Raw genomic sequence first — 26096 nt, 5'->3', positions numbered from 1 at the left:
GACTGCTCATGAGACAGCGCAGTCACGTGGGTCTGCTGGAAAATCACACTTCTTAGGAATAGTCACTATTTTGGGTTCTGGTATTACACTCAGGATACTCCCCGTGTCTTGGAGCAGTGGTGGTTACCTCAGAGGGGGAGAAGGCGGCGTTCCCAGACCTGCTTCCAGCCAGAGCCCTGGCTCCAAGCAGGGGACAGTGCTGCGTCTCCATGTGCAGTCGCTGCAACTTCATTATTGAATTACATTAACAGGCCGCCCTCTAGTGTCATATTTTATTACTTGGGTAAAAAAAATGGGCCGGTCGGGTAAAAATGTGTATTTTGTCTCAGCGAACACCAGCAAGAGAGGCAGTCACAGAAGCAGCCAGGAAACATTTCTGTGGAGCACGTTGGAAAGCTCTCTGTCAGGTTAAAATCCCTAAAGTTTGAAGTTTTCTCCTGAGGTTCTGGAAGCCAGTCACAGAAAGCCCTAGGAAAATACCACAAATCCTGTGCAGAGTTTTCCTTTAAAATCAATGTTAACATTTCTGTAGGTGGTTATAGCAATACTGTAGTATATACATGCACCTATACCTCCAACATGAAGTGTTTCATCCTCTTGTACTTATATCAGTGTCACTTAGGGAGGTAACAGGGAGTGTCCTTCAAGGCAACACCCCAAGTGCAGAGGGATTGCTTTGCTGAGGCTGAAGACAGAAAGGTGGTAGACTTAAGGCTACAGGCAATTATTATTCAAGAGTTTGCAGCATTTTAGAGCTAAAACTTGAACATACTAATACTGAACAGACAATAAATACTTTTGCGTTCTGAAACCCTTACAGGCATTAGCATTAAGTGACCAGATCTGCCCTTACTGGGCTGGTTAGGAGTGGGAAAGGGGACGAAGCACCTTTAGGAGCATTGGCAGAATAGGTCACGCCAACAGCTGGTGTGAATTAGCAGGTGGAGGCAGCACACATCCATCAGCCAGAGACCTGTCCTTGTGTATTAATGTTCCCCCAAGCTGAAGCCACCTGCCCACCTTCCATTTTTCTGAGCGTACCTGTCTCCCATGGGAGATCTGCTCGGTCTCATTACAAAGCACCCTTTGGATAAATAACGGAAAGAACCTCAGCACCAATTGCAGGGCACAAGCATCCCTCCCTGACCCGCTGGGGACAGGGATCTGCCCCGCACATGGGACACTGATGGCGTCCAGCGACGGGTTGGGTTGCAGGAAAGGTGGGAAATGGTTTCCCCTAGGGAAATGTAACATCTGCACCCCCTCTTCTCCTCCAAAACCTCTCTGGAATTACGGAGGAAGGAGCAGGGGACACCCCACACCTTCCCCTCCCCACAGGCAGGCGGGTGCAGAGAGAGAGCCTGGCTCTGCTGACATCGGACACACGCACCCTGGCTGACGGAAACCTCGGGCAAAGCGAGGGCGAAGGTGCCCGGAGGCTTTAACACGGACGTATTTCCCCCGGTTTTGCCGTATTTTTGCTGCTTTCGGCAGCAAAGGCTGCCCGGGCCCCGCAGCCCCCTCAGGCGCCCGCGCGCTTCCCGCCGGGAGGGGGCGCTGCGCCGCTGAGGCGGGGGGGGGGGGGCGGTGGCGCGGCGGGAGGGGCGGGGCGGGGCGAGGCGCGCGCGGCCGCCTCCAGGGGGCGCCGCGGGGCCCGGGCGGGCGGTGCCGCGCGGGGCGGGCGCGGGGGCGCGCGGCGGGGGCGCGCGGGCAGGTGCGCGCACACCCCCAGGTGCGCGGGCACGGGGACAGCCCCTGCCCCCCCCCGCCCCCCCCGTTCCCGTCCGCGCACCCCCGGCGACCCCCGAGCCCCTCTGTCACCGCATCGCACACGGCAAGTGGGAGCAGCGAGGAGAGCAGGGGCCCAGGGATGCGCCGGCCTGAACATCTCCTCTGCGAAAGTTGTTGGGTGTTACCATCCCGACCCTCCGATCTGTATTTTGCAGCCCTGCGGGAACGCAACTGGGATTATTTATTATTGTTTCTTCTTATTAATTTAATTAAGTCTTGTTGGTGTAGCATTTTTTCGCCCCGTATTAAAGGAAATGAAGTCAACATCATTAAAAGGAGTGGAATAGGCGTATGCCAAAGTATTTGTAAGAGCACGTTAAAAATATTCTAATATGAATTCCAGCTGTCTCGCAGGCCTCTGGTAACTCTTCCAAAGAAATCCAGCGACGCTGCAGCCCTGCTGCCGTTGTCCGTGGGCTGAATGTAAATTTGTGGCAACAGGGGGAAGCAACCTTCGTTATTTCCTACACTCACACTTTTTAAATGAAGTCAACTAGGAATTTTTAAAAGCCTTTGGCATTGCCTTTGGAGTAAGGCTCCTGACCTTTGGGATTAATGGGAAATTGTACCAACCTCACCTGCTCCAGGGAACAGCAAAAACCCCGGTGAGCCCACCCCAGTGCCACACAGGGCACATGGCATGGCAGGGGGCTGATGGTACCTGAGTGCCAGGGGCTGTGTTTTGGGGTATCCCTGTTCAAGTACAGCCATGTGTTGGGTTTCAGTGTGCATGGTGCTGTACTGGGGTGTCTGAATACTGGGCTACGTTGTGCTGTGGTGCTTGTGTAGCAGGGTGCCTGTGGGCAGGTGTAGCAGCATACTGGGGTAGCTGTGTGCTGGGTTATCCTTGTGAAGGTGGCTGTGCTGTCCTGGGATCCCTGTGTCCTGGAGTGTCTGAGCGCTGGAGCACCTGTGCATCAGCAGTATCTGTGCTTGTGCCGGGCTACCTGTGTGCTGGGGCACCTGGGACCCAGGGGTACCTGTCCCTCTCCCTACCCTGGCTTCCCCAAGATGTCAAAAACCATCCAAAGGGATGAGGTGAAGAACAGGGGTCCCGGCAGGATGGAAGAGCCCCCCTGCAAAAGAGGGTATATGGATGCTGCCTCTTTTGCAGTCCCCTGGGTGGAGGGCACTGAAAACACCAGCACTGGTCCTTTCCCTATAGACCTTCCTCGTGTCTCAAAAGCTTTGGGAACAGCAGCACAATAGCTGCAAGGAGGGAAAAGCAGCTTCCCTGGAGTCTCCACTGGACAGGGACTGCAGTTGGCCATGGTCACTCTCTCCTTCCACTCAGGTGTACAGTGTTTTCCTCTGCTCTATACATTTCTCCTTGGCTTACTGATTTTCTAAACCATAGGGAAGGACTTTCCTTGGAGATTCAGTGTTCTCTCTGTGTTGCACATGCAGGAGGCCGGTCCACAGGTTCCCTTTGCCAAGCGGGGCAGAAGTCACTTGCACCAAAGTTTGGAGCTCAGCAATACTGAAAATCTGGAGATATTTCTTGAATTTAACGAGGGGAGCTGCGTGAAAATCAGAGTTTGATGCTGCAGTGCAGTGGCAGGAAACAGTTTCAGCCTCCTGCCCTGTGTGCTGCATTATTGCTGGGGGGCTTATCCCAGATTTTATTAGCCGTGTAAGCATCTCCAGCAGCATGCGACCGTCCTGCTCTCAGGAGTGCCTGACTCCTCCCTCAAGTCTCAGTGACTTGCCAGTGCAGCTGGTGGAATTCAGGCATTCCTGAAAGTTCTCCCCTGCAACCCTGCCCTGACCCTGGGCGAAGCCAAGGGGACCCCACATTGGGACAAAATACCCAGGGATTGTGCCAACCCCTGAATTGTAGTGATACCACCAGCACTTTTCATACTGATTTTCCTTTTTTCTCTGCTGTTAAAGGATGTGATGGGAAATAACAGGCAAAGCCACTGCAGGGCCTAACAGGGATGGTGGGGAGAGGCCAAGCTGCGGTCCCAAGACATGATACCCTAATTTCTCAGGGCCAGGGGATCCTTGGCTTTATGGATTTGATTCATGGGTGATGGGAGCCGTGCTTGGACACTGGGGTACCGCAGTTGCTGCACCCGGCTGGCACAGAGCCCCTCTGCTGCAGGGCTGGGAAACCTGGAGGCTGCCTGAGGATCTGGGAGAGCTGGAGGCTGCCCGGGGGTCTGCATCCCACCGCCGCCGAGGAGGATGCTGCAGCTCCAGCATGGGAGCGTGCAACCCTCCCACAGTCACATCCATATGGGACGGGGATATATGTGGATACGCACATGTACGAGCGGGTTGCAGCGCTGGCAGGCAGGACCACGCTGGGCGGGAGAGCTCGGGGGTCCCCCCGCACCCCCCGCCGCGGAGCCGGGCCCGGGAGGCGCCGCGGGGAGCGGCGGGGGCGGGCGCGGGGGGCGCGGCGGCTGCCAGGTGCCCCCCTCCCTCCATCCCTCCATCCCTCCCGCCCTCCGCGCCGCCCCCGCCACTTTTATTGAGACTTTATTTTGCGGCGGGGGTTGGGGGGCGCCGGTTCTCCCCTGGATTTCTCCCCCCCTCACCTTTTTCTTTCCGTTATTTATATTTTTTATTAATTTTTTTTTTGGGGGGGGGCGGGGAGGGGGCTCCGAGCTGGCCAAAACCTTCCCGCTCTCCGCATGTGCGTGATTTACAGTGACAGAATTGCGAGCCGGGGCTGGAGCAGCGATAAATCAGCTCCTCGCCGGCGCGGGTTGCCGGGACTCGCCCAGCGCGGGACGGAGACTGCGGCAAAAGAGAGAGGGGGAAAGGGGAAAAAAAAAAAAAAAGAAAAAAGAAAAAGAAAAGAAAAAAAACCGGGGGGGAGGGGGGGCGGAAATACAGGAAAAAAAAACCTCGGCAGCCCGCGAGCCGGGGAAGCGAGCGGCGGGGGTTGCGCGGGCGCGGAGCGGCTGCAGCGGCCCCGGTCTGCGCTGCTCCACGGGCTTTTCCTGTCTTGGTTCCTTTTTTGGGGGTGCTTTTTCTTAAAGATTTTTTGGCTTTTTTTTTTTCTCCTTTTTCTTTCCTCCTTCTGTACCTTAGATGAAAATGGCTACCAGTGACTTGGAGAGCGTTGGGAAGGCAGAGCTGGCAGGTTGCGAGATTTATTTATTTATTCCCCCCCCTCCCACCTCCCCCAAATAATCCAGAGGCAGACCAAAATCAAGCAGCAAACTTTAAAGGCTTTGCTTTAATTCTTTCCGCCCCGCTCCTCTATTTTCTCTCCCCCCACCCCCGATGCGGTGCCAAGGCTGTGTCGGAGGGGGGGCCCGGAGGACGGGGAGCTTGCGACGCCCATCACGGTCGCCCAAGCCGGGCAGCGGCTGCTCGGGGAGCGGGCAGGAATCGGGCAAAACCGGGCAGGATCCGCCGCGATGCGAACTCCCTCGGCGAGTAAAAATGGTGCCGCGGAGCGGGCGGATGCTGCGGTGGACACTGCGCTCCCGCGTAGGGATTATCCACTTTTTTTTTTAAATTATTATTTATTTTTGTTGTCATGCCACAGATCTACAACTGTACGTGCAAATAAAAGCGAGAGCTCACGGATACCGCTTTCCTTCCAGCGAGGACTGAGTAGTTAATCCAATAAGTATCTGTATTGTTTGGGGCGATGTGTGTGTGGTAGGGGGGAGGCAGTTAATCATGTATCGCAATGTATGGATAAAATATATGAATATTAAAGTGACGTGGGGGAAGAGTCCCGGCGCGGGGGCTCCTTTCGGGGGAGAGGACAAAGAAGAAAGTGGAAACAATCTTTTAAAATATTTTCCATTCATAAAAATGGCAGAGGGCTTATCCACCAGTCTATTTCGGCATCTGACTGAACAGCTAATGCGTTATTGCCAGCTTCAAAAGATAATTGTAGTGTCGGTAGAGACCTAATAATACAGTAGCACATGTAATTTTAAACAACACCTCATTGTTTATTGGGATGTAACTTTCCCAAAGTTTATTTGTAGCATTAAGAGATTTTTAAGTGCAGGAACAAATTGCAAATGAGCAGCTGTGGGGCGATGCACGGTTTGTGTGGCTACAAGAGTTTCTATATTTAGTGACAATCTGAATCTGAAGAGGATAAAAAAAAAAAAAAATAGAACATTTTTAAGGAAATGCTTATTTCCTCCTGGAGGAGGGGGGAGCTGGGCTGGGGGATCTCCTGGCTCGGGTTTTCAGTTTTCTGAGGAAGAAATAATGCAGTCAGTGTGTCTTTGCCCACGAGCTTCACGACTGTATGTACACCTGCTCCACAGGCTCAGAAATAACATTTTCATGCAAGAAGTTAAGGAAGGGGTCGGGCATACGTACGTGGGGCAGTGTCGTGATTTATGTGCTTTTCCAGGAATCCAAATAAAACCATAGCTGAGCATATCCCTTTGTAAGGGCCACCTGTGCATCGCGCCTGGTTGTTCCGGGGGTTACCCTATGGAAATCTTCCCAGCCCAGTATAGAAGTTAACACAACAGTCGGGTGAGCAGAGGATGGTCTCACCTTCTCCCTGCTGTTAGGAGAGGAAAGCAGTGATTGTGACAGGCAGCCCACACGGATTACACTTCCTTTTTTCTTTTTTTTAAAGAAAAACTCCCTTTCTGCAAAAAAAACCCCACCAAAACAGCCTCTCCAGAGAGATCTAGTACCAGCGCAGGGTGCCCAGTGCAGGGATCTATATTGCCAGGGCTTACAATGCGGCAGGTCAGTGAATTACAGTAATAAAGACTTCAAAAAAAAAAAAAAAATCAGGTGCTGAGACTAACACATTTCTTTCGCTATTCCAGAGGAGCCGTGGGCACTGGGAAAAGGCAGAGCAAGCAGAAGGGACCGGGTGCACTTGACTCTGTGGTTTCTTACAAAATCTTTTAGGCAGAAGCGCTGGGTCTCGTGCAGGTTTTTGAGTTGTTACAACCAACCTCTGCACGTGAGCTACGGCACAGCTTTTATGACTCAATCCTTGCATGTTATGAAGTTGTCTATAAAATTAGAGGAGGTAGAGAGTAAAAAGTTACTAATCTCAGAGGAAGAGTACTACTTTTAATTCCCTAAAATTTAATTTAGTTCGAAGTTTATGGTCTAGAAGCGGGGGTTTCCAACTCCAGCTGTGTTAGTGCCTGTCCTTCCTATGAAGAACATAGAACTTATCACCTTTTAAAGAATACATAATTTAGGGCTGAAAGACGTATTTTTAATAGTAGAAAAGAGACAGAGTTAGGAAAACTTGTGATGGAAAACTTCCCTGCCCTGTACCCACGAGGAAAGTGATCAGACCTCATGTGCTGTCTGGGATAGCAAGGCTAGAACTATTTTATAAAGAATAGTTGCAGAAGAGATTTGCATATAAATTTTGTGCCAGAAAAGCAGTAATAAACCTGCACCTGTTACCGTGCCCTCCTAACCAGCCCGTCTGTAACCTAGGCACAAAGTTGTCTGAGTTTGCATCTGAACAGGCCACTCATATTATTATTATTATTGTTATTGTCATTCTTTTTTCTTCCCAAAACTTTTGCATAGATAAGAAATGTGGAAAAAAAATGACTTAGCAGTGAAGCCGATTGCTGGTTTGATTTTTATTTATTTATTTGGGGAAATAATGCCCATCTTATTGTGAAAGTTACAGACTCCAGAAAAAAGCCTGCAGCGAAGGGCAGCAGGGAATGCATGTTAATGAGGGCTAAAAGACCACCACTGCTTCTGAGCAGCGTAGGTCGATGTTTAATTTAGTATTAATATTCCTGTTTTCTCTTAGACGTAACTTTTCTTTGTCACAGAACTGTTTATGTTATCTGAAACTTTACAAAGTCCAGTCAGCAATTCTTCAGGTTCATTTTTCACACCCTCTGTTGAATCTCAGCTTTTATATTCTGAGCGAACCCTGAATGTAAAATGTTCTCACGTAAAATCAGGGACAAAAGACTTACTTTCCTTTTGAGAAATAGATTGCATAAATAAATATGAAAATGCATAGACACATAATATACTGAAATAAATAGTGTGTGGATGGGTGTGGATGGGTATATAAACAATATTTGCCACACCATGTTTATACCACTCTTGCGCAAACTTTACCAAGCGAAATTTTCATTGAGGTGTGCGAGATTAGGACCAAAGTGTTTATGCCAAACTGCCTGATAAAACATTGGATTTAGGACAACGGCAGTATCAGTTCTGTATGCTGTAATCACTCCATATCTCTGGAGAATGATTTCGTACCATTGTGAGAGGTGTCCCTCAGCTCCCAGCAGTGATAACACCGCGGGACTGTGTACAAATAAAATACAGCTGAGGACGACTGTACCTATTTGTGTCTTTCCTGATTGTGAACAGGGGCTTTATCCAGCTCGATGGTGGCATCAACATGGTGGGAAGGGAGTTTTAGGTTCCTGCGGGCCCACAGTGTGGCCTGGGCTGACGGGCACTACTCAAGCCCACCCGTAAATCACAGTGAGCTTATTAAACTGCAATCACTTTCACAGGGAACTTTCACTTTGAGGTATATTTTGTTTTTTCAAAAAAACCCTGCTTGCAAAGCAGTTTTTACATTAAAGTAGCGTTACCATTTATTTTGCTCCCCATAAGAATATCTACAGCAAAACAAAAGGGGAAATGCTGCCTCTCCCGCCTCTCTCCATTCTGCTGCTTCCTTTCTGCAGTCTGCACACTTTTGCTGGGAAGTTATTTCCTCTGCAATGCATTTCGCAATAGACTCGAGACCCTGTGGAAATGCATTACAACTCTGCAGGCATTTCTGCAACGCGCTGGGCTCCGGAGCCGGCGCCCCACATCCAGGCGTGCCAGCAGCGATGCTGCCAGCAGCTCACGGTCAAAGCAGGACTTTCCACAGGAAGACTGACCAATTTTCAGTTTACTTATTCCCACTTGCTCTTAGCACAACTGCTTTAATTCCCCACATGAACATGGCTTTGGTGATACAGCCATGGCCCAGACCCCAAATGGTGGAGCTGCCTTCACCTGCCAGATACAGACTGCAGTACTTCTTCATCCCCCCACTCTCCTTCTGGGAGTCATGGCAATGGACAGAAAATATTGCACAGAAAAACATTATTATTCACATCTATTTAGTGGTGTAAGGTGAGAATTTCCATCAAACATGCTACCCTACTTTTTTAAGCTTCTCCTTCAAATTTGCAAGCCTGGAGGTTGAAAGTTCTGCCCTCCTGCCCTCCTGTTTTAGGACGACACAGTGTTCACACAACCATGGTGTTTATTGTAGAGTCATAGAATGGCTTGGTTTGGAAGGCACCTTAAATATCATCTAGCTCCAACACTCCTGCTATGGGGGACTCTATTTCAGGATCTGAAGCCTTTAAACTAAGGAGGAAAACCCCATTATGCTCAGTTCTCTGTGCACACATGCAATAAAAAAGCAATCTCTTCCCTGGAGAGAGTCTTACAGGATACTCTCATTTTTGGTAGCTTCAGAACATTCCTGATTTCATGGCAGGTGGTGGGACCAGGTTAGGCACGGCACTAACCTACTGCTCCTCCATGACATTTCTACTAGGACTCGTAGATAATTCTGTAGTGGGTTGTGGGACAACAGAGAAACATCTGGGCATTGATTTCCATCAACTATACTGGCACTTAGGTCTCTTGGGGATGTGAGTCAGCACCGTGTGGCTTGATGGAAAGGGGATCAGGATTGAGCCTGGTGATTTCAGCAGGCTTCTGGCTCTCAGCGGGGTGAAGCTGCTCCCAGGGCAGCCACAGTGGCTCTCCCAAAGCCACCAACATCTCTCAGGGCCCAGGAGCGCCCTGTTGTCTATCTCAGGCCTTTCATGATTGCTGCTGTATGTTAACAGGCCATACCACATATAGCCCAGCTATTGTCAGCGCTGATCCTTGTCCAACTGACGGGCTATTCAAAGCGCTTCTCAAGCCTCTCCAAAATCCCAGCTTGTTCTACCCCGATGACAGCCATCCCTCCCATTCGGAGTTCTCTTTGTACACTTGATAACATGGTGGAAATCCCTTATTATGCTTCTTTTAATAATGCTTTCACATGGCAAGGGGACATGATGTTTTAATTTATGCAGTACACATCATCCTTCGACAATTTGCTAAGAGGAGCCCTCGCGACCTAAGCCTGCTCCGAATAACACAAGTTTATGCAAAACCAGTGGTTTCCAACCTGTGGTCTCCAGACCGCTGGGAATCGGCGGGCTCCTTCCGAGGGGTCACCAGGAGGTAACCAGGAAAGCAGAGCCGCTGCCGGGAGGTTCAAACGCGCCGCCGTGTACAGAGCTGCGCCGTCACGAGCGCAGGTCTGGGGCTCCCAAACTGCAAACTGAAAATCACTATCTCAGGGATTTTTACTTTCTTACTCGTTTTTTTTTTTTGTCTCTGTACTCAGTACGCTGCGGCTGCAACCTCTGTGTCTTTAAATACCTGCTCAAGTCGATTAAAAGCAGTAAATTCAGAGGGGTAACCACACCACTCCTTGTGAGTTGTGTGAGTTGAAGTCTCACTTTGTTGTCAAAAAATAGCAATTAACCTTCAGATCCACTTGCTCTTCCCCCCCCCCCCCCGAATTAATTTTGCAGTATTATCACGCATCTTGAGGCTTCTAGTTTTAAGCATATAATGCTTCTCCTGTTAATGAAGCGGGTATCCACGATCAAGGGGAGCTGAGAGCCACAGACAATTGTTTGTTTGCCTTTATTTCTCACGCCCTTTGAAGGTTTCTCTTTCTCCTCTGTGGGTTTTTTTTTTTTTTTATTATTAAGTGACTTTAGCAGATTGTACCCTCGGAGCTGTGAATAATGGGGTTATTCTACAAAAATGGCCAAGGCTAGTTAAGACACACAAAGCCAGGAAATCCTTTCAGGGATGAAATCAGGACTATTTTAGGGGTGCTGTGTAAGTTGGAGACTTTGCAGCTCGGCTGCTGCATCGCTGCCAGGCACGGCCGCGCTGCGGGGACGATCGGTCCTCCCCCGCCGGAGGCTTGCCCGGCCGGGGGACCCTGCACCTTCACCGCACCGGGGGGGAAAAGCCTGGGGGGGTTTGCAAAGCACGGGGGTGCAAAGGTGGACGTGCAAAGGAGGATGGGGGTTTGCCAATGCCAGGTAACTTTGCCCGTGCAGCAAAGGAGCTTTGCTGGTGCAAGGGACGGGGGTTCCCCGCGCTGGGGAGGGCTGCCCGTGCCGGGGGGTGCGCATGGGGGGGTACCGGTGCGGAGAGGGGGTTCCCCGTGTGGGGGGAGGGAGGTTTTCCGTTCAGAAGGAGGTTTTGCCCATGCGGGGGGGTTAACCCATGCGGGGGGGGGCTGGTTATCCATGCAGGATGGGGGTTACCCGTGCAGGACGGGGGGGTTACCCGTGCGAGGGGCGCTCGCACCGCTCCCCCGCCGCCCTCCCGGGGAGAACCCCCGCGGCTGGGAAGGGGCTCGGCGGGGGCGGGACACTGCGGGCCCGCAGCGGGGCCGCCCGCCCAGCCGGGGTGTGCGGGGGGATGCGGGGGATGTCCGTGAGCCCCGCCGCCCCCCGGTGCGGGTCTCCTGTGCGAATCGCGGCGATTGCGGAAATACGCGGGGGCGGGGGCGAGGAGGAGGTGGAGGAGAAGAGGGAGGAGGGAGGTGGGCGGGAGGCTGCCGAATCGCTCGTAACTTCTGCGAAGTCCCGGGCACTGGGAGCCCACCCGGCAGAGCGGGGACAGGCAGCGGCAGCGCCCGGGCACGCCCGCCCCGACCCCGGCTCGCCCCTTGCCGCAGCCACCAAAACCCCCAAATCACCCCAAAATCCACTTCAAAACAAAACCTTCACCCAAGGGAAGAAAAAATCCCAACACATCCCACCTAAGAGCCGGCGGCAGTTGGCTGCGGCGGGTTTTCCCTTCCGGTTCCCAACGGCCGCGAATCGATTTTAGCCATAAAAAATACTAAAAAAATGCGAAAAAAGAAAAGAAAGTGCCGCCAGCCGCCAGAGCCCGCAAAGTTTCTCTTGCACTGTTATCCGTGTTATCCCTCTTATCCCTGCCCGTGGGACGCGGCGCCGCCTAAACTCTTGTTTTTGTATTTTTAACCCGATTCCCACGCTTTCGCAGAGGGAATTCGCTATTGTGTGCGCGGGGTCTGGGCGCGGAGGGAGCGCGGGCGCGCAGGGCTGCACCGCAGCTTTTTTTTCCCCTCTCTTTTTTTTTTTAATTTTTTTTTTTTTTTGTCAGGGATTTGAGAAAACCGCTGAGCTTGACAGATTCCCCCCGTTCCCCCCTCCCCGCCCGTACGTGCGCGCCGACTCCGTGCGCGCCGTCTGGAGCGCCCGCGGCCGCGCACAAAGAAACGCGCCCGGGCGCGGGCTGTGACGGACCGCGGCGGGGACCAATGGACGGGGCGGGGCATTGTGACGTCACCGAGCGCTGTCCAATCAGCGGCGGGGTGGGTGTTGCGACGTTTGAACTCCCCCGGGGGGAGGGGCGCGCCTTTTTTTTCTTTTTTTCTCTTTTTTTTTTTCCTTTTTTTTCCCCTCCTCTTTTATTTTTTTCACTCTCTCTTTTTTTTTTTCCTTTTTTTTTTTTTTTTTTTTTTTGCCTTTTCCGCCGAAGTTGGCGGCGCCCCGCGGGGACGGGGCCGCTGGCGGGGCCGGAGCCTTGGAAACCTCCGGATTTAGCACCCAAAAAAAAAAAAAAAAAAAAAAAGGGGGGATGGGAGAAGAAGAAAGAGAAAAAAAAAACCTTTAAAAAAAAAAAAAAACAAAACCCACCACATTTTAAAAATTATTTATTTTTTGAAGTGTGCTTAGTAAAACGCTGAGTTGGGAAAGATCAGGAGAACTTGCGCGCCCACCCGTTTAGTGCTCAAATATTCTGGGGTGGGGGTAGGTGCTTTCGCTCTGCCCTTATTTTTTTGGGATGGGGGGTGTCCGCGGCTGCGGAGGGGCTGCACTTGACCGTGGCCCCTGCCTAGAGGGCGCAACCAGCCGTCCCGCGGCCAAAAGTCTCCCGAAGGGCGCCAAAAGTTACTTAAAAGATAATGCTGGAAACCGCAAAAGGCTGGGAACGGTGCGACACGGACGAGGGGGGAACGCAACCCACTCCCCCGCCACCTCCGAAAGAAGCTGCGGGAGGAGATTTTTCCTCGTTTTCCCCTATAGATTGGATTTTTCCCTGCGCGTGTCGTCGTCCCTCCCCCCCGCTCTCCCCTCCAAAAAGCCTGTGACTACGCGCAGGGACGCGGGGGTCACCTAAACTGCCTCCAGCATCAGTGGAAAACGCTATTCCCAAGCGGAAAGGGGGGGTGGGGGGGGAGGAACACACCACCCGGGACACCCTCCGAGTCCCCAGGAGCGGGCTGGAGAGCATCCAAACCCCAAACCCAAACGTTGCCGGTGCCAAGACAATGCGCTCCAGAAGTGGCAGGAGGCGCGGAGGTATTTTTAATTTTAAGCGCTTCACTTTTAGATTTTATAAGGAAAAAAGAAGGGGGAGTGCGATGTGCAGATGAATTTATGTGTTGCTATTTTTTAAAAGAAAATTATTATTTTTTTTAAAGTGGAATAAGCACCCTTGATTCTAAAGCGCTTGATTTAAAATGACAAGTGCCAAAGGGGATGGGGAAAGTTGTGGAAGGCAACGCCGCTTCCCTCGGCCCCCCCTGCCCCATCCCTCCACGGTCAAGGGCCGAGCGGAGCCGCAGCCCCCGGGAAGAGATAAATAAATAAATAAATAAACAAATAAATAAATAAATAAGATAGAAAGAAAAATACACAACCCCCCCCCCCCACACCACACACACACCCAAAAGAGGAAAACTTTGAGCCGAGCCCCGCTCGCCTCTCGGTTCCGCGGCTGGCCGCGCTGCGGGGCGGCGGGGCGGAGGGAGGCGGCGGCGCCGCAGCCCCCTCCCCGCCCCTCCCCGCCCCCGCGGGCGGGCGGCGCGGGGCGCGGGGCGGGCGGTGCGCGGCGCAGAGCGGAGGGGCGCGGAGCGGAGCGGAGGGGCGCGGAGCGGGGGCGGCGGAGGGGTGCGCAGCGAGCGCTATGCCTTTAACGGCGCGCGGGGCAGGCATGCCGAGCGCGTAGTGCGGGAAAGTCGAGGCGGGGTTAAAGTTCAGCTCATGGAGCGGCTCCGCGCTGGCTGCAGTTTGGCAGAGTTGGAAATGTGAAAGCAAGAAGCAGGCTCGGGGCTCCCCCTCCTCTCCTCTCTCTCTCTCTTTTTTCCCCTCCTCTCTCTCCCTCTCCCTCTCTCTCTCTCCCCCTCTCTCTCTCCCTCTCTCCCCGCACACGCACACCTCCAAACCGCAGCCCCCCGCAGCAGTCATGTATTCTCCGCTCTGTCTCACCCAGGTAAGCGGCCGCCGGGGCGCGGTGGGGCCGGCGCTGCGGGGTGCGCGGCCGTGCGCGCCGGGGAAGGGGCACCACCGCCGCTCGCCGAAACTAACTTTGTTGCCTTTCGCTCGCATCCCCCCCCCCTTCCACCCCCTTCCCGCACGGCCATTTGTGTCGGCACATGGCTAATGGCGCCTACTTATTAATGCTTTAATTAACGGGGGGGCCTCGCGGGCGCGGTGCTGCGGACGACCCGCACGGCCCCGCCGTTGCTTGGTCATCCGCGATCGATGCCGCCGATGCCGCCGCCCGCGCCGGAGCGCCCCGCACCACCCCGCACCGCGGCCCCCGGGGCAGCGCTGGAGCCGCTGCGCCGCTCCCCGCCCGGGCACGGCGCGGCCCGCAACCCCCGCCACCGCGCTCGGGGCTCCGCGGGAGCGGCCGCGCCGGCTCCGCGCCCCCCCAGCGCCCCGGGCACGGAGAGAGGAACCGTCCCCCGCACCTGGGCTCGCTCCCGCGGTGCGGCGCGGTGCAGCCGCCCCCGCGCAGAGCGCCCTCCGCACCCGCGGAGGCCGCCCCAGCGGGGGGACCGTGCCTGTGTCCCCTCACACGGACACCCGCAAACTTGTCCCGCGTGTGTCGCGTGTCCCCCCCCACCCCCCGCCGCCCTCCCGCCCGCGGATCGGGCCCCCGCGGCGCTCGGCGCAACTTTTGAGCCCCCCGCTCGCGGCGGGACGGGGCTTGCGCGGGGAGTGGAAGGGGGGAGTGTCGCTTCGCGGTGCCCCCCGGTTGCGCGGCCGCGGAGCCCCCGGCTCCCCCCTTTTGCCCGCGCGCTGCTGCAGGACGCTGAATTACACCCCTTCAATTAGCAGGATATAATGGTTTAACGAGGAAATGCTTTGTGGCGGACTCAAACCCCAGATTATTTCCTCCTGCAGGAGATTTTGACTACATTATTCTTATTAATTTAATTGGAATATTTTTTTTCTCCCGGTGAGAAAGCCTCTCCGGGCTTTTTCCGTCGAGAAAAAGGCAAGGAATTGCAGGGAAAGGGGCGGCAGCTTCCCAGGCAGCCCGAAGAGCTGCAAAAGTTTCGTCCCCTTCTCCCGTGGCAGTCCCCTCTCCTTCCCCAGCCTCCCCCAAATTTTGGGGTGTTGGCGAGAAAACACCAGGCCGGCGAGGGCACGAAACTCCAAACCGTACACTTGCTCAAAAGGCAGGAGGAAAATGTGAGCAGCGGGAGTTTGCAGAGGATGGGATGCAATTCCGGGCTGTGCCTGGGCAAAGTTTGTGCCTTTAATTCAACTCTGAGAAATACCTGGTTTTTGTCAGTGCTGCGGCTGCAGGAGGGACCCCCGGACGCTCCGTGCAGGGCCCTCAGCGCCGACGCGCTTGGCATCTCCACGTGGGGCTCCTGGGTCTCAGTAGGCCCAGTCGCACGTTAAGGAGAGAAAATAAATCCATGGGCTGGTTGCTCCCTGGCCCAGTCGTGTCATGTGTGTGTGTCCCCCCCCCCCCCCCTCCTTTTTTTTTTTTTTTTTTTTTAATTTATCAAAAGAAAAGCAGAAAGCCAGGCATGTGCTTTGACTCCGTTAGGAAAATCTCGCATTCTTGCTGCACGTTTGGAAAAGTAATAGGAGGATTAGAGGCCTCCTGACAAACTCTTCCCTCCGAAGGATCAATTAGGTGATTCTGTCATTTTTCCATAGAAAAAGGGGGGTGAGCCCTGAGCTATTGCAAGCAATCTCCTATTTTATCATTTCAAGAGCTTTTATTGATACAAGTTTTGGGATGGATTTTTTTTCTTTTTTTTTTTTTTCCTTTTTTTTTTTGGTCAAGTTTTGGTTCAGGTTTAAAGGGAAGCTCTTGAAAGTGGGTTAGAAAATGAAAACAAACAGAAATCCTGGTTCTGAGCATATTTATCCAAGCCCTGGAACCGAAATGGCACAAGCATTTTGTGTCATCTGTCAGGAAAAATCCAAACATCGTTCCATTTACATATCTGCTGAGGAGCTAGGAAATAGTTGGGGAACATATGCACGTCTCCTCATAGATTTACAAGCAAATGGATTGTAAAAATATTAGCAAGGGTCGCTGTAGCTGGCTTAATTTCAAAAGGATCTGCAGAAATTGTTTCAAAGCCTCCTTTGCAGGATTACATTATTGCAGGCGCCTTTGGGTTGGGGTTGGGGTTCTTTTGTCGTAGGGTTTTTGTTTTGTTTCTTTTTTAACACCTTTTTGAAGAGCAGAGGAGAATTTTGGGGTATGCAGTACAGAATTGTGCGGCCCAAATTTTAGGTGCTGCTTAGAAACAGGCAGCTCTCGGAAGAGCTGTATCCTCAAACTTTGGTGAGGAGTGCAATAAAGAAAACCCCAACTTTTTATGATCGCTTTCCCAGCTTTCTGATGTCTTTTATTTTTAGGTAACCCATCCGACACCGAGGGGGGAAAGTAAATGGCTTTATCAAATACTTTCAAAGTTTTCCTTCAAGCTAACTTGTGGAAAGGGAGAGATCATCACCTTTTCCACCAGTTCCTTAAAATCCTGCTATTTTGCAGCGAGGCTGCAGACAAGTTGCACATCTGTTAGCACACTTGCACTGACACATTTCCAAAACTTTTTGGGTTTTTTGGGGGGGCTGTAACGCCACTGAAATAGAAAATTGTGTTGTGCAGAAGCTGCTCCCCCCCTCCGTCCCCGCGTCCAGCCCAATTCTGTTTGATCAGTCCTGGCTGCTTTTATTTCCACTTGGACTTTGCTAATACCTCAGCGCCGAGATTGAAGCGGTGCAATTTTCCGGAGCAGCGTGTTTACCACGACACTCTGAAAGTTGGTCTGTTTATGAGTCATTAACCTTTTCTCCTCATACACCATTTTGAAAAGACACATTGGGGTGTAGTAGGGACATGCACACCTCGCGCCCGAGCAGCGGTGCTTCTCGTTTACTTCAGCCACAGACCCTGACTTTGCACCAAAAAGCATCTTGGTTTTTTTTCCCCCTCCCTTTAAAGTGGTTTAGTGATTTTTTTAAATGGTTTTTCTTTTGGGTGTTGTTTTTACCTCCCCTTTCAGGTTCACATCGTAGAAATCAGCTTTAGCGCAGGTTAAAGCAACTCTCTCTTGGATGGTATCCAGCGCCGAGCCAAAAAAGTCCCGAGCACATGAGATCAGGCAGGACAAAGCGCTGCTTAAAGCAGAAAAGTTAAAATATTTCAGGATGTACCAAGACGTGTTTGGAAAGTGGGAAGGCTGGAAGCGCTGCCCTGGCTCGCTGTGGGGCTGTCGAGCCTCTCTGCTCTGTGTACCTTCGCAGATAAACTTCCACTTGACAAAAGGCCTTTTTTCCTTGACTCTCCCTGAGTGGGGAAAGGGAAGGACAGGAGGGATCAGGAGGGAAGGTTTATTATTTTTAATAGCTTGTAGAGAACTGCTGGTTTTATATTTTATTTCTTCCCCCCCCCCCGTCTTCCCCCCCCCCCGTGAGAGCTGTTTCTGGTGGGTGAGAGCAGCTCCATGTGCTGGGATTGTGCCTCCTCTCACTTTTTGAATCTGCCGACTGCAAACTCACAGCAATCTTTTTTTTTTTTTTAAACTTTATTGAAATTTGAAACTATCATCTTTTCCCATAGAGGAGGGAAAAAAAAAAAAAGAGGAATGTGCCAATCATTGGAGTGATTTATTTCATTTTACCTGCTTTTATTTTAATAATCATTCATAGTACTTTGATTGCTGCCGCTCTGCTCTAATGAAATATTTTGTGCTGTTAGGAAAGTTTTTAGCAATCTGTGTTTAAATAAAAATAAATGCAACAGTGCTACCTATAGATTTAAGTATCTGCAATTCTGGGGCCACTCAGAATAAGTGCAATGAAAGGTTTTGGGAAGTCAGCAGAAGGTCTTGATTTACGACAGGATTTTGCTGATAGATATTTCTACTATTGATTTCTCAATTTTTCATAATTTCTGAAAAGAACCATGCAAATTAAAATAAAATGTTGAAAGAAAGTAAGATATCTGTTTTAATAACCATATTTGCACGACCCACAATGATTTGGGTAGGAAATGTACGCCACGGGATAATTAAAAAAAAAAAAGTTAGTTTGTTAATCTGAAAAATGCCCAATGTTTTCTTGCACGGGGGTAGGCAGCGGGTGGCTTTTCCCATGCTGGGGAAAACGTTCCACAAATTACTTTATTTTTCCCTCCTGGAGGGCCCAATCCTGAGAAAAGGAGGAACTGGAAGCAGGGACATCCCCAGCACGCGGCGCTGGATCAGGCCCCACAGGCTGGATACGTTTTTATGTGCAGCCTGGAGTTCGGTCGTTCATTTATTCATGGGAAAACACAAGAAGCATGGCCCCAGTATATTATAATACATTTTGATTTCTTTGGCTGATTTATGTAATACTGTCTGAGGAAAAGAAATCTAACTGTATATATAGTTATTTAAAAAAAAAAGAAATCAAGGGGTCTTTCTCGCCCTTTTTTAGCGTCAGCTTAATTTTAATTATTATTATTTTTGTGCCAAGGGAGAGGGGTGATCTTTAACTCCTCGTTACACAAAGCAAGCAGTGTCTCTGGATGGCCAAACTAACTTTCCGAGTAGGACATTTCTTCTTAGATATTTGAAAATCTGACACAATTAATAATTCTTTGCATATTTGCTCAAGTTGTGCTACAGTTTTCTGTTACTGCGTTTTTCAATTTTTCCTGGTTTTTTATTATTTTTTTTTTTTTAATTTTATGGGAAGGCTCAGAGTTTGACTTTCCCTAATATGCCCAGATATCAAGTTTTTTTTTTTTTTACTTTTTGATGAAATGTAAACAAAACTTTAAAAAAAATAAATAAATTGCAAGGCTTGCTTTTTCTAGGATTTTAGTATTAGTTATTGTTGCGCTCACGGGATAAATCGACCGCGGTAGTTTTCACTCCCTTCCCTGTTTAGGAACCAGAGTGAAAACCACCCTTCATTGTAATTGTATATACAGCTATAGTGGCATTTTACTTTTCTGCCGGCTGCTTTTTCCAAATATATCTTAGGGAAGTTTTACTATACTTTAGACTTCCCCATACAAACATTGATTGGCATCCAAATGTTTAGGATTTGCCAAATTGGCGGGCAAACGCTGGCTACACCGCAAGCAGCGGGGTCAGGGAGAGAGCAAAGGGAGATACACGCTCCGCAAGTGGACTTGCAAAGGAGTTTTTAGCTTTTAACTCATTCTGCCCTTCTTTTTCTTTTTTGTTTTTAAGGTTTGGGGACCGGGGAAAGGGCCCCAGCATTGCACCATCTCCATCTGGGTGTTTGGTTGAAGTTGGACCCTGTTTTTGGGGGGTGGGAGCAGAGGTTTCGGGCTGGCGCGAAGGGAAGCGGGGATGTGGCGGTGGCGAGTTCAGGGTCCATCATCGAGGGGTTCCACAGCCCTTAAAATTTATCAGTACCCTCCTGATTCTCACCACCCCATGAAAGCCCCATTTGTGAAGACTCTTTGTTGATGGTTTCAGTGACATTGACCCTTCTCTGTAACTTTTTTCAGGATGAATTTCATCCCTTCATCGAAGCACTTCTGCCTCACGTCCGAGCGTTTGCGTACACGTGGTTCAACCTGCAAGCCCGAAAAAGAAAATACTTCAAAAAACATGAAAAACGCATGTCAAAAGAGGAAGAGAGAGCCGTGAAGGACGAACTGCTAAGTGAAAAACCCGAGGTAAAGCAAAAATGGGCATCCAGACTTCTGGCAAAGCTCCGGAAAGATATCAGGCCTGAATTTCGGGAGGATTTTGTTCTCACAGTCACAGGAAAAAAGCCTCCGTGTTGCGTTCTTTCCAATCCAGACCAGAAGGGCAAGATGAGAAGAATTGACTGCCTTCGCCAGGCAGATAAGGTCTGGAGGTTGGACCTTGTTATGGTGATTTTATTTAAAGGTATTCCGCTCGAAAGTACTGATGGCGAGCGCCTTGTAAAGTCCCCACAGTGCTCTAACCCCGGGCTGTGCGTACAGCCCCACCATATAGGAGTTTCTGTTAAGGAACTCGATTTATATTTGGCATACTTTGTGCACGCAGCAGGTAAGTGCCTTTCTCTACCACCTTCTCCAACTTTTCGGTTATCTCCGTGCCGGGTGCCGTGCCCTGGCGGCGGCTGCATGAGCCGGGGAGGGAGCTGGGAATGCCGGTTATCGCTCTCCCGGGGCAGTGAGGAGGGTGCCAAAACACCCCCACTCCCTTTTTTTTTTTTTTTTAATGGGGGTTTTTAAGGTGCAGCCACATAAAAGTGGCTCTTGTTTTCCGCGGTTAACAGCATTTTGGGCATCCTTTACAGGTGTTATCCTAAATGTTGTCCTAGGAGGGCTCACAGCTGGACGCGGCTTCCTTTACCCTCGTTTTGGGGGAAAGCAGACAGATTTTAGTTTAATTTTTTTTTTTTTTTTAAAATAAAGTTTGTATATGTTATGCACAAAGTAGTCCAGGAGGGCTAGAGGTGCCTGAGGCCTGTGGGTCAGGAGTACCAGGTATCCTCACCCCACAGAGATGAGATGGGGAACATAAATCCTCCAGGACCGGGTTTGGAGGGAAAGGAGAAGAAAGTCCCTTGATAGCAAACCTAGTCATCAGGTCTGAGTGGACATGAAACAAACCTCTGGGTAATCCTAGGGGGAAAAGGAGGCATTTAAACCCCCCAAAATATCACAATTTATACACCTAAAAGCTAAGCAGGTCTTGAAAAAAATTCCTGATTTGACAATATCGTGCTTATGAGGAGGGGCTGAGATGTTTTAACGTGTGATGAAAATCTTGGGATCCCAGAGTCCAACACAAAGTACACTCTGCCTGCGGTGTGACTTGGTGTGCTCAGAGGATGTGTAGAATGTTGACTGGATAAAATAATATGCTACTGTAGTTCTTCTGGTTGATTGTAGTGCAGGAAAATATGCGCGTGTGAAGTGCGAGGCCCTGAGTTTCATGTATGGGATTCATGGGTCCCCCAGCATATCCTGACTTGTGAGTTGAGGGGCTGGACAGGCTGGAAAACCAGAGGAGCCGGGGGGAGAGAAATCATATTAGTAAAAAAAACCCCACTTCTGTATAAATATTTATCGGTAAGAAAACCAAGCAAATTACAGCCCAGGGAGCCTGCATTTCCCATGCCAACTTCTTTCAGAGGATCTTGCAGAAAGTTTTGGCTTCCCCAAAGTTTTTCTGCGCTGAGTCCCTGCCATGGTTGTTGTGTTAGGCAATGTCGCCGCTGGGATTTTACAGATATGATCCCTGTTCAGAAATAACTTTTGAGTATCCTCATGGTATTTCCTACAGATAAGCTGCAACATTTACTTTGCACTTCAGTGTGAGGTGGTAAATCATACTGCACATTTATGGTGAAAGGGAAGTAGGCAAATATTGAGGAAAATTATTTATTTACTCTGAGCTTTATTATGGCCACGGTGAAGGAAGGATTATGGATAAATGACTAACTGAAGGGAGCTTGGGGCTGGGGCATTTCAGGTCACTTCCCATTCCATCACCGACCCCGAGGGGACCATGGACTCACATCCCCTTTGTCTGCCTCAGTTTCCTCCTCCGCATGTCGGAGCAGGGCGATACATTTAAAATGCTTTGATATCCAAATGGAAGCTATAGACTGCTATTTACTGATCTACAGCACGCAGGTTTTTATTATTTAGATTTATATATAGCATGGTGCTGGTAAATACTGGTCCATATTGTATTTCCCAGGCCCTCTGTGGGGCACACAAGTTGTTGATAGAAACCAACGGTCTTGGCTTAGCTTGCATGTAGGGTCACAGAAATGTAGGATGGGGAGAAAAGGACCAAACCCAGGGGTGGGAGTATTTCGGGGAGCTTCAAGGGATCCTCTCCCTGTTACAACAGTCGGGCAATAGATGTTATAAAAGTTCAATATTGTGATTAGGAATATACCATCTTATCAGCACGCTGGAGGCAAACAGTAGCCTTGCTAGCAAACTGTTATTTATTCCTGCCTTCATCATCAACAGGCAGCGATCGCACCGATTGTCCTTCGGACTCGGTGTTTGCCGCGGAAACTCGGTGCGAGGCCTGGGCGCGGTTTTTTGGGGTTAGATTTGGGGATTTGTGTGAGCAAAACACGGCACCGCGCCGTGTTTTCGGCCGTTGTTTGCTGATTGCACGCATCGCATTGTGCTCTCAATGCAGTAGCGTGTGCTGGCGTATTCCTGCTAAACCTCAGCGGGGAGGGGGACGAGATGAATTTTGGGAGGTGGCACAGCGTGGTCGCTGTCTATATGGCTTCACAGAGGTGTACCGAAAGCTTTGCGTAGAGCTACCTCTTTTTCTTCCCCCTTTTTCCCGTTTTTTTCCCCCTCCGATGTATCCCAGCAGTCTTTGTTACACCTGAACATTGGCCAAGTTGACAGCCATTGGTTCCCGCAGACCCGCAGTAATGGCAGCTTGTGCCGGGTGCGCAACAGGAAAATTACAAAAGAAAAAAATATTAAGGGTCCTTTGTCTCCAACTCCATCAGACCTCGCTCCCCAAATGTATGGACCGCGTATTTATAAGGAGGAAGTCACCAGCGCAAATATTAGGTAGGCTGGTCAACTTACATATAGCGGATTTGACAAGCATCTGCTATAGTACAGAAGATTTGTAAACACTAAACAATGTTTTTACCTCCTTAAAAGTTTTGAGAAGTTGCCAGTATTGGCAGGAGGCACAGACTCCGAAACGTGCTTGAAGATACGTGCCAAAACCATTGTGACCTTTTCACCCATAGTGCTCGCTTCTCTTTTTCTTGTGGGTTTTTTTTTTTCCCCCCACTTTTCGTCTTCTTTTCTTGGGGGGAGTATTCTGTTCCAAGATGCCCTTATTCGAGATGACTTCGGCGGCAAGATGTCCCTTTCCTTCTAAACATGTAGGATAATTATTGCTTTGAATCCACGCTTTTCCTTCAGTAGGCACTATCATCTGTAAGGGAACACATGTGCACAGATTTAAATAGTGCTTCTTACAAAGCTACTGAAATCAATTATTCTCTTTAAGAGCTGGCTAGGAGAAAACAAAAATATGCAAATAGGCAAACTACATGTCATTTTCGTTAAAAGGATAAAAAAAAGAAATTGAAAAAAAATAAAAAGGAAAGGAAGATCGGTATTTTGTGAATTAGAGGTTGACCAAGAAATGTATTGAAATCTAGAGTATTGCTCTCAGTTTGCAGTTTCTAATCTGCTTAACTAAAAGCAGGCGGCATTTTCATACCCTGAACTTGGGTTTGCTTTTTAGTTTTCACTTATTCTGCTCTTGTATCAAATGACAAGTTGGAAACCATTGTGGCAAACCGTTTTCTTTGTGGGAGTCGAACAGTAAAGCTAATTTATGACCGGTCCTTTACCAGATGATCTGTATCAGAATCTACAATATACTAGGCACGTGGCAAGGTCACAATTTAAGTTGTTAAGGTCACAACCTTAGCCACCAGGCATTTGACCTTTTAGATAAAGTTAACCTTTGTTCATTAGTAGGCACTCAACCGAGAACTTTCTGGAGTTTTTTACTGCTTTGGAGTTCCTCCTGCTAATGCGATCAGATTGGAGAATAGATTCGCAATAGAAGTAGTTAAATTTTCTGAGAGGTCACAGATTTTAGAGACTTCTCCAGTGGCCGAAGTGGGATGGTGGGCCAGGAGGCGATGCTGCAATGCCCGGTTTATTTTTTTGGCCGGCCATCGTTATGCGCTTCAGGCGAGAATTAAGCTCGTGAGGTATTTGTGGCAGAGAAAATCTTTTAATCTTTCAGAAGGACATTTAAAAATCCCAAATTTAAGAAGAAATCTGGGGCTAGGGTTTTATTTATGTGAGCTCATTTTTCTGCTCATGTTTAGACTCGAAGGCAGCGAAGATGCCAGAACTCGGCCTTATTTCTGTGACTGAAAATTTACTTAACCTCTAGAAGTGCTCTGTGGCTAATTGCTGGGCAGTGGTATATAGCACATGACCTTGAACTTTCAGCTAGGCCCATTTTACGCTCCCATCGACAGATTTAAAATATTCTACTTGGACCACCACAAAGAGGCATCGATGGGAATAACCCAAAGATGGGTTAATGCAGAAAGCCCCGTACCCATGGAGGTTTCGGGGGGTCCAAGAGGTACCCGAGGCTTCGAGCCGTAATCTTTTAGTACAATTGGTATTGATTGTTGCTGCATTAATCCTGTTAATAGCTGCAGCCGGGCCGGGTGTCGCAGGGGTGGCAGAGGTGTCCTGACAATACCGTACGTCACTGAAAGAGCTGTCGCAGCGCCTTGAACTCCTGATCGCTGCTCTGCAAAAGTGGAGCGTTCGACGGTGGAAACTATTGCTGGCTCATACAGAAACACACACCATATTGTTTACTTAATTATGCCAGAGCGAAGGCTCATTTTTAATTATTTAGCTGACTTTCTCGCTCTGCTCTGATACCACATTTATTATTTAATTTGAAATCAAAAGGGCTTGCGCTCCCGTTAGTTTTTGATGCATTTTACTTTTGTTTTGGCTACGTTATTGTCATTCCATCGTACGGTAATCCAGATAGCCGTGATATGCAGATTGGCCAGATGGTCATGTTAACAGATTGAGAACCTACTTCCCACTGCTAAAGAGCAGGTGTAAGATCAGTGGGCTTTTTTTTTCCCCTTCTCCTTTCCTCCCAAGTTTCAACCAAAATGCTCTTTAGACAGATCATAATGGTAGTTAAAAAGGGCACATTTCAAATGGTGTTTTTTCTGTGGAGATAATGCATAACGTATATGTCGTTCTTACGCATATCTGAAGACTTTTAGAGCATCCATGACATTCCCTCCACCTATAATGCTTTGAAAAACCTACTTCCAGCTCATGGCTCTTCCAGTGTATATCCAAAACAGTCCTTAAAGTTTTTTTTCTGCAGACAGATTGCATTTACTCTTACCAAAAAAACACTTCAGGCAGCTTCGCAGCAGGTATCTCACATGTGTTCCCTGCACACGGCTCCCAGTGCATGCCCAGGAGAACCTGAGCAGATCACCATTCAGCTGAGATTTTAATATTTGTGGGCTGATAGAGTTGTTTTTCTGCTCCATTATTTTTTGCCAAAGTGAGACATCTGTAGCTTTAAAGAAAAAAAAGTGACACTAAGACATCTCACAGTATTTCTGCCCTCAAGGAATAAAAGGAGAAGGCAGATTTTGCTTTGTTTTAGCCTTACAAAAAGTACCCATAAAAAGTCAGTGGTGGGAGCCTGGATCTCTATCTCAGTCGGGAGAGGTGAGCAGAGGACAGCTACAGCTCCTCAACACCCCAAATTTCATGCACCCACCTATCATGGGCATGCATGGGACGCGGCAACCTACACACCCTGTGTGGCACAGAGAGATATCCCCATCTTCGAATGCTCTCCTCTTTGGGGAGCAGGACTGGCTGCTCGCTGCAGCCACGAGCAGGGTGGGAGCTGACAGAAGCAGGATTTAGGTGGGACAACTGCTCTCCCTGTGCGGGTGTAACTGAGCCGGTGAGTATCCGTGATAATTCAGATACTAACTGGTGCGGCACTCGGGACGGCCTGCTCTATCACGAACCCCTGGCAGGAGTTCAGTCATGTGGTTTAGCTTTTCCCTTTCTCCAACAACAACAACAGCAACAACAAATAAACACGGGATAAAGGCGTATTTCATATGCCCAGGATGTTTTCCAGGTGATGGGTTTGGACAGTATAAGGGTGTGTTATTTTCATGCCTCCTTGCTCTGAGGTGCAGAAGCAGGAGAAGCCTGTGAGTGGTAAGAAAGTTGCCCAATGCTTCTGGCTTTTCTACAAGCAACTGCACTTTTATATTTCCCTTCTTTTCCACCCAATGATGAATAGCATTAATTTAGATCTATTTAAGGCGAGTGTGGGAGAAACCACAATCTTTGTTGTGGTCACTGCTGTACACAGCGGGGCTGAATGTTTCTCTTGGTTGAGGCCTCAAAGCTGAATCTGGAGAACCCAAAACATCGTGTCAGCTTTTCAAACCCTTCAA

General features: G+C 49.6%; 1 protein-coding gene across 17 annotated transcripts in view; it reads left to right on the top strand.

Moving 5' to 3' along the window:
- NFIA (nuclear factor I A) overlaps positions 1–26096 on the top strand; it is a 350499-nt gene that overhangs the window by 86681 nt on the left and 237722 nt on the right. For 10 of the 17 annotated variants that reach the window (XM_039556246.1, XM_039556247.1, XM_039556258.1 and 7 more), the window contains exon 2: positions 19603–20134. In XM_039556246.1, coding sequence (XP_039412180.1) covers positions 19603–20134 — 532 coding nt within the window. Of the gene's footprint in view, positions 1–13723; positions 14083–19602; positions 20135–26096 lie in introns of those variants that run through there. The other 7 variants (XM_039556257.1, XM_039556253.1, XM_039556260.1 and 4 more) reach the window with 1 other exon arrangement.

The sequence above is a fragment of the Corvus cornix genome, chromosome 8, assembly GCF_000738735.6.
Source record: "Corvus cornix cornix isolate S_Up_H32 chromosome 8, ASM73873v5, whole genome shotgun sequence".
Taxonomy (NCBI): Eukaryota; Metazoa; Chordata; class Aves; order Passeriformes; family Corvidae; genus Corvus; species Corvus cornix.
The sequence above is the reverse complement of the archived record's forward strand: the minus strand, read 5'-3'. Positions and strand labels throughout refer to the sequence as shown.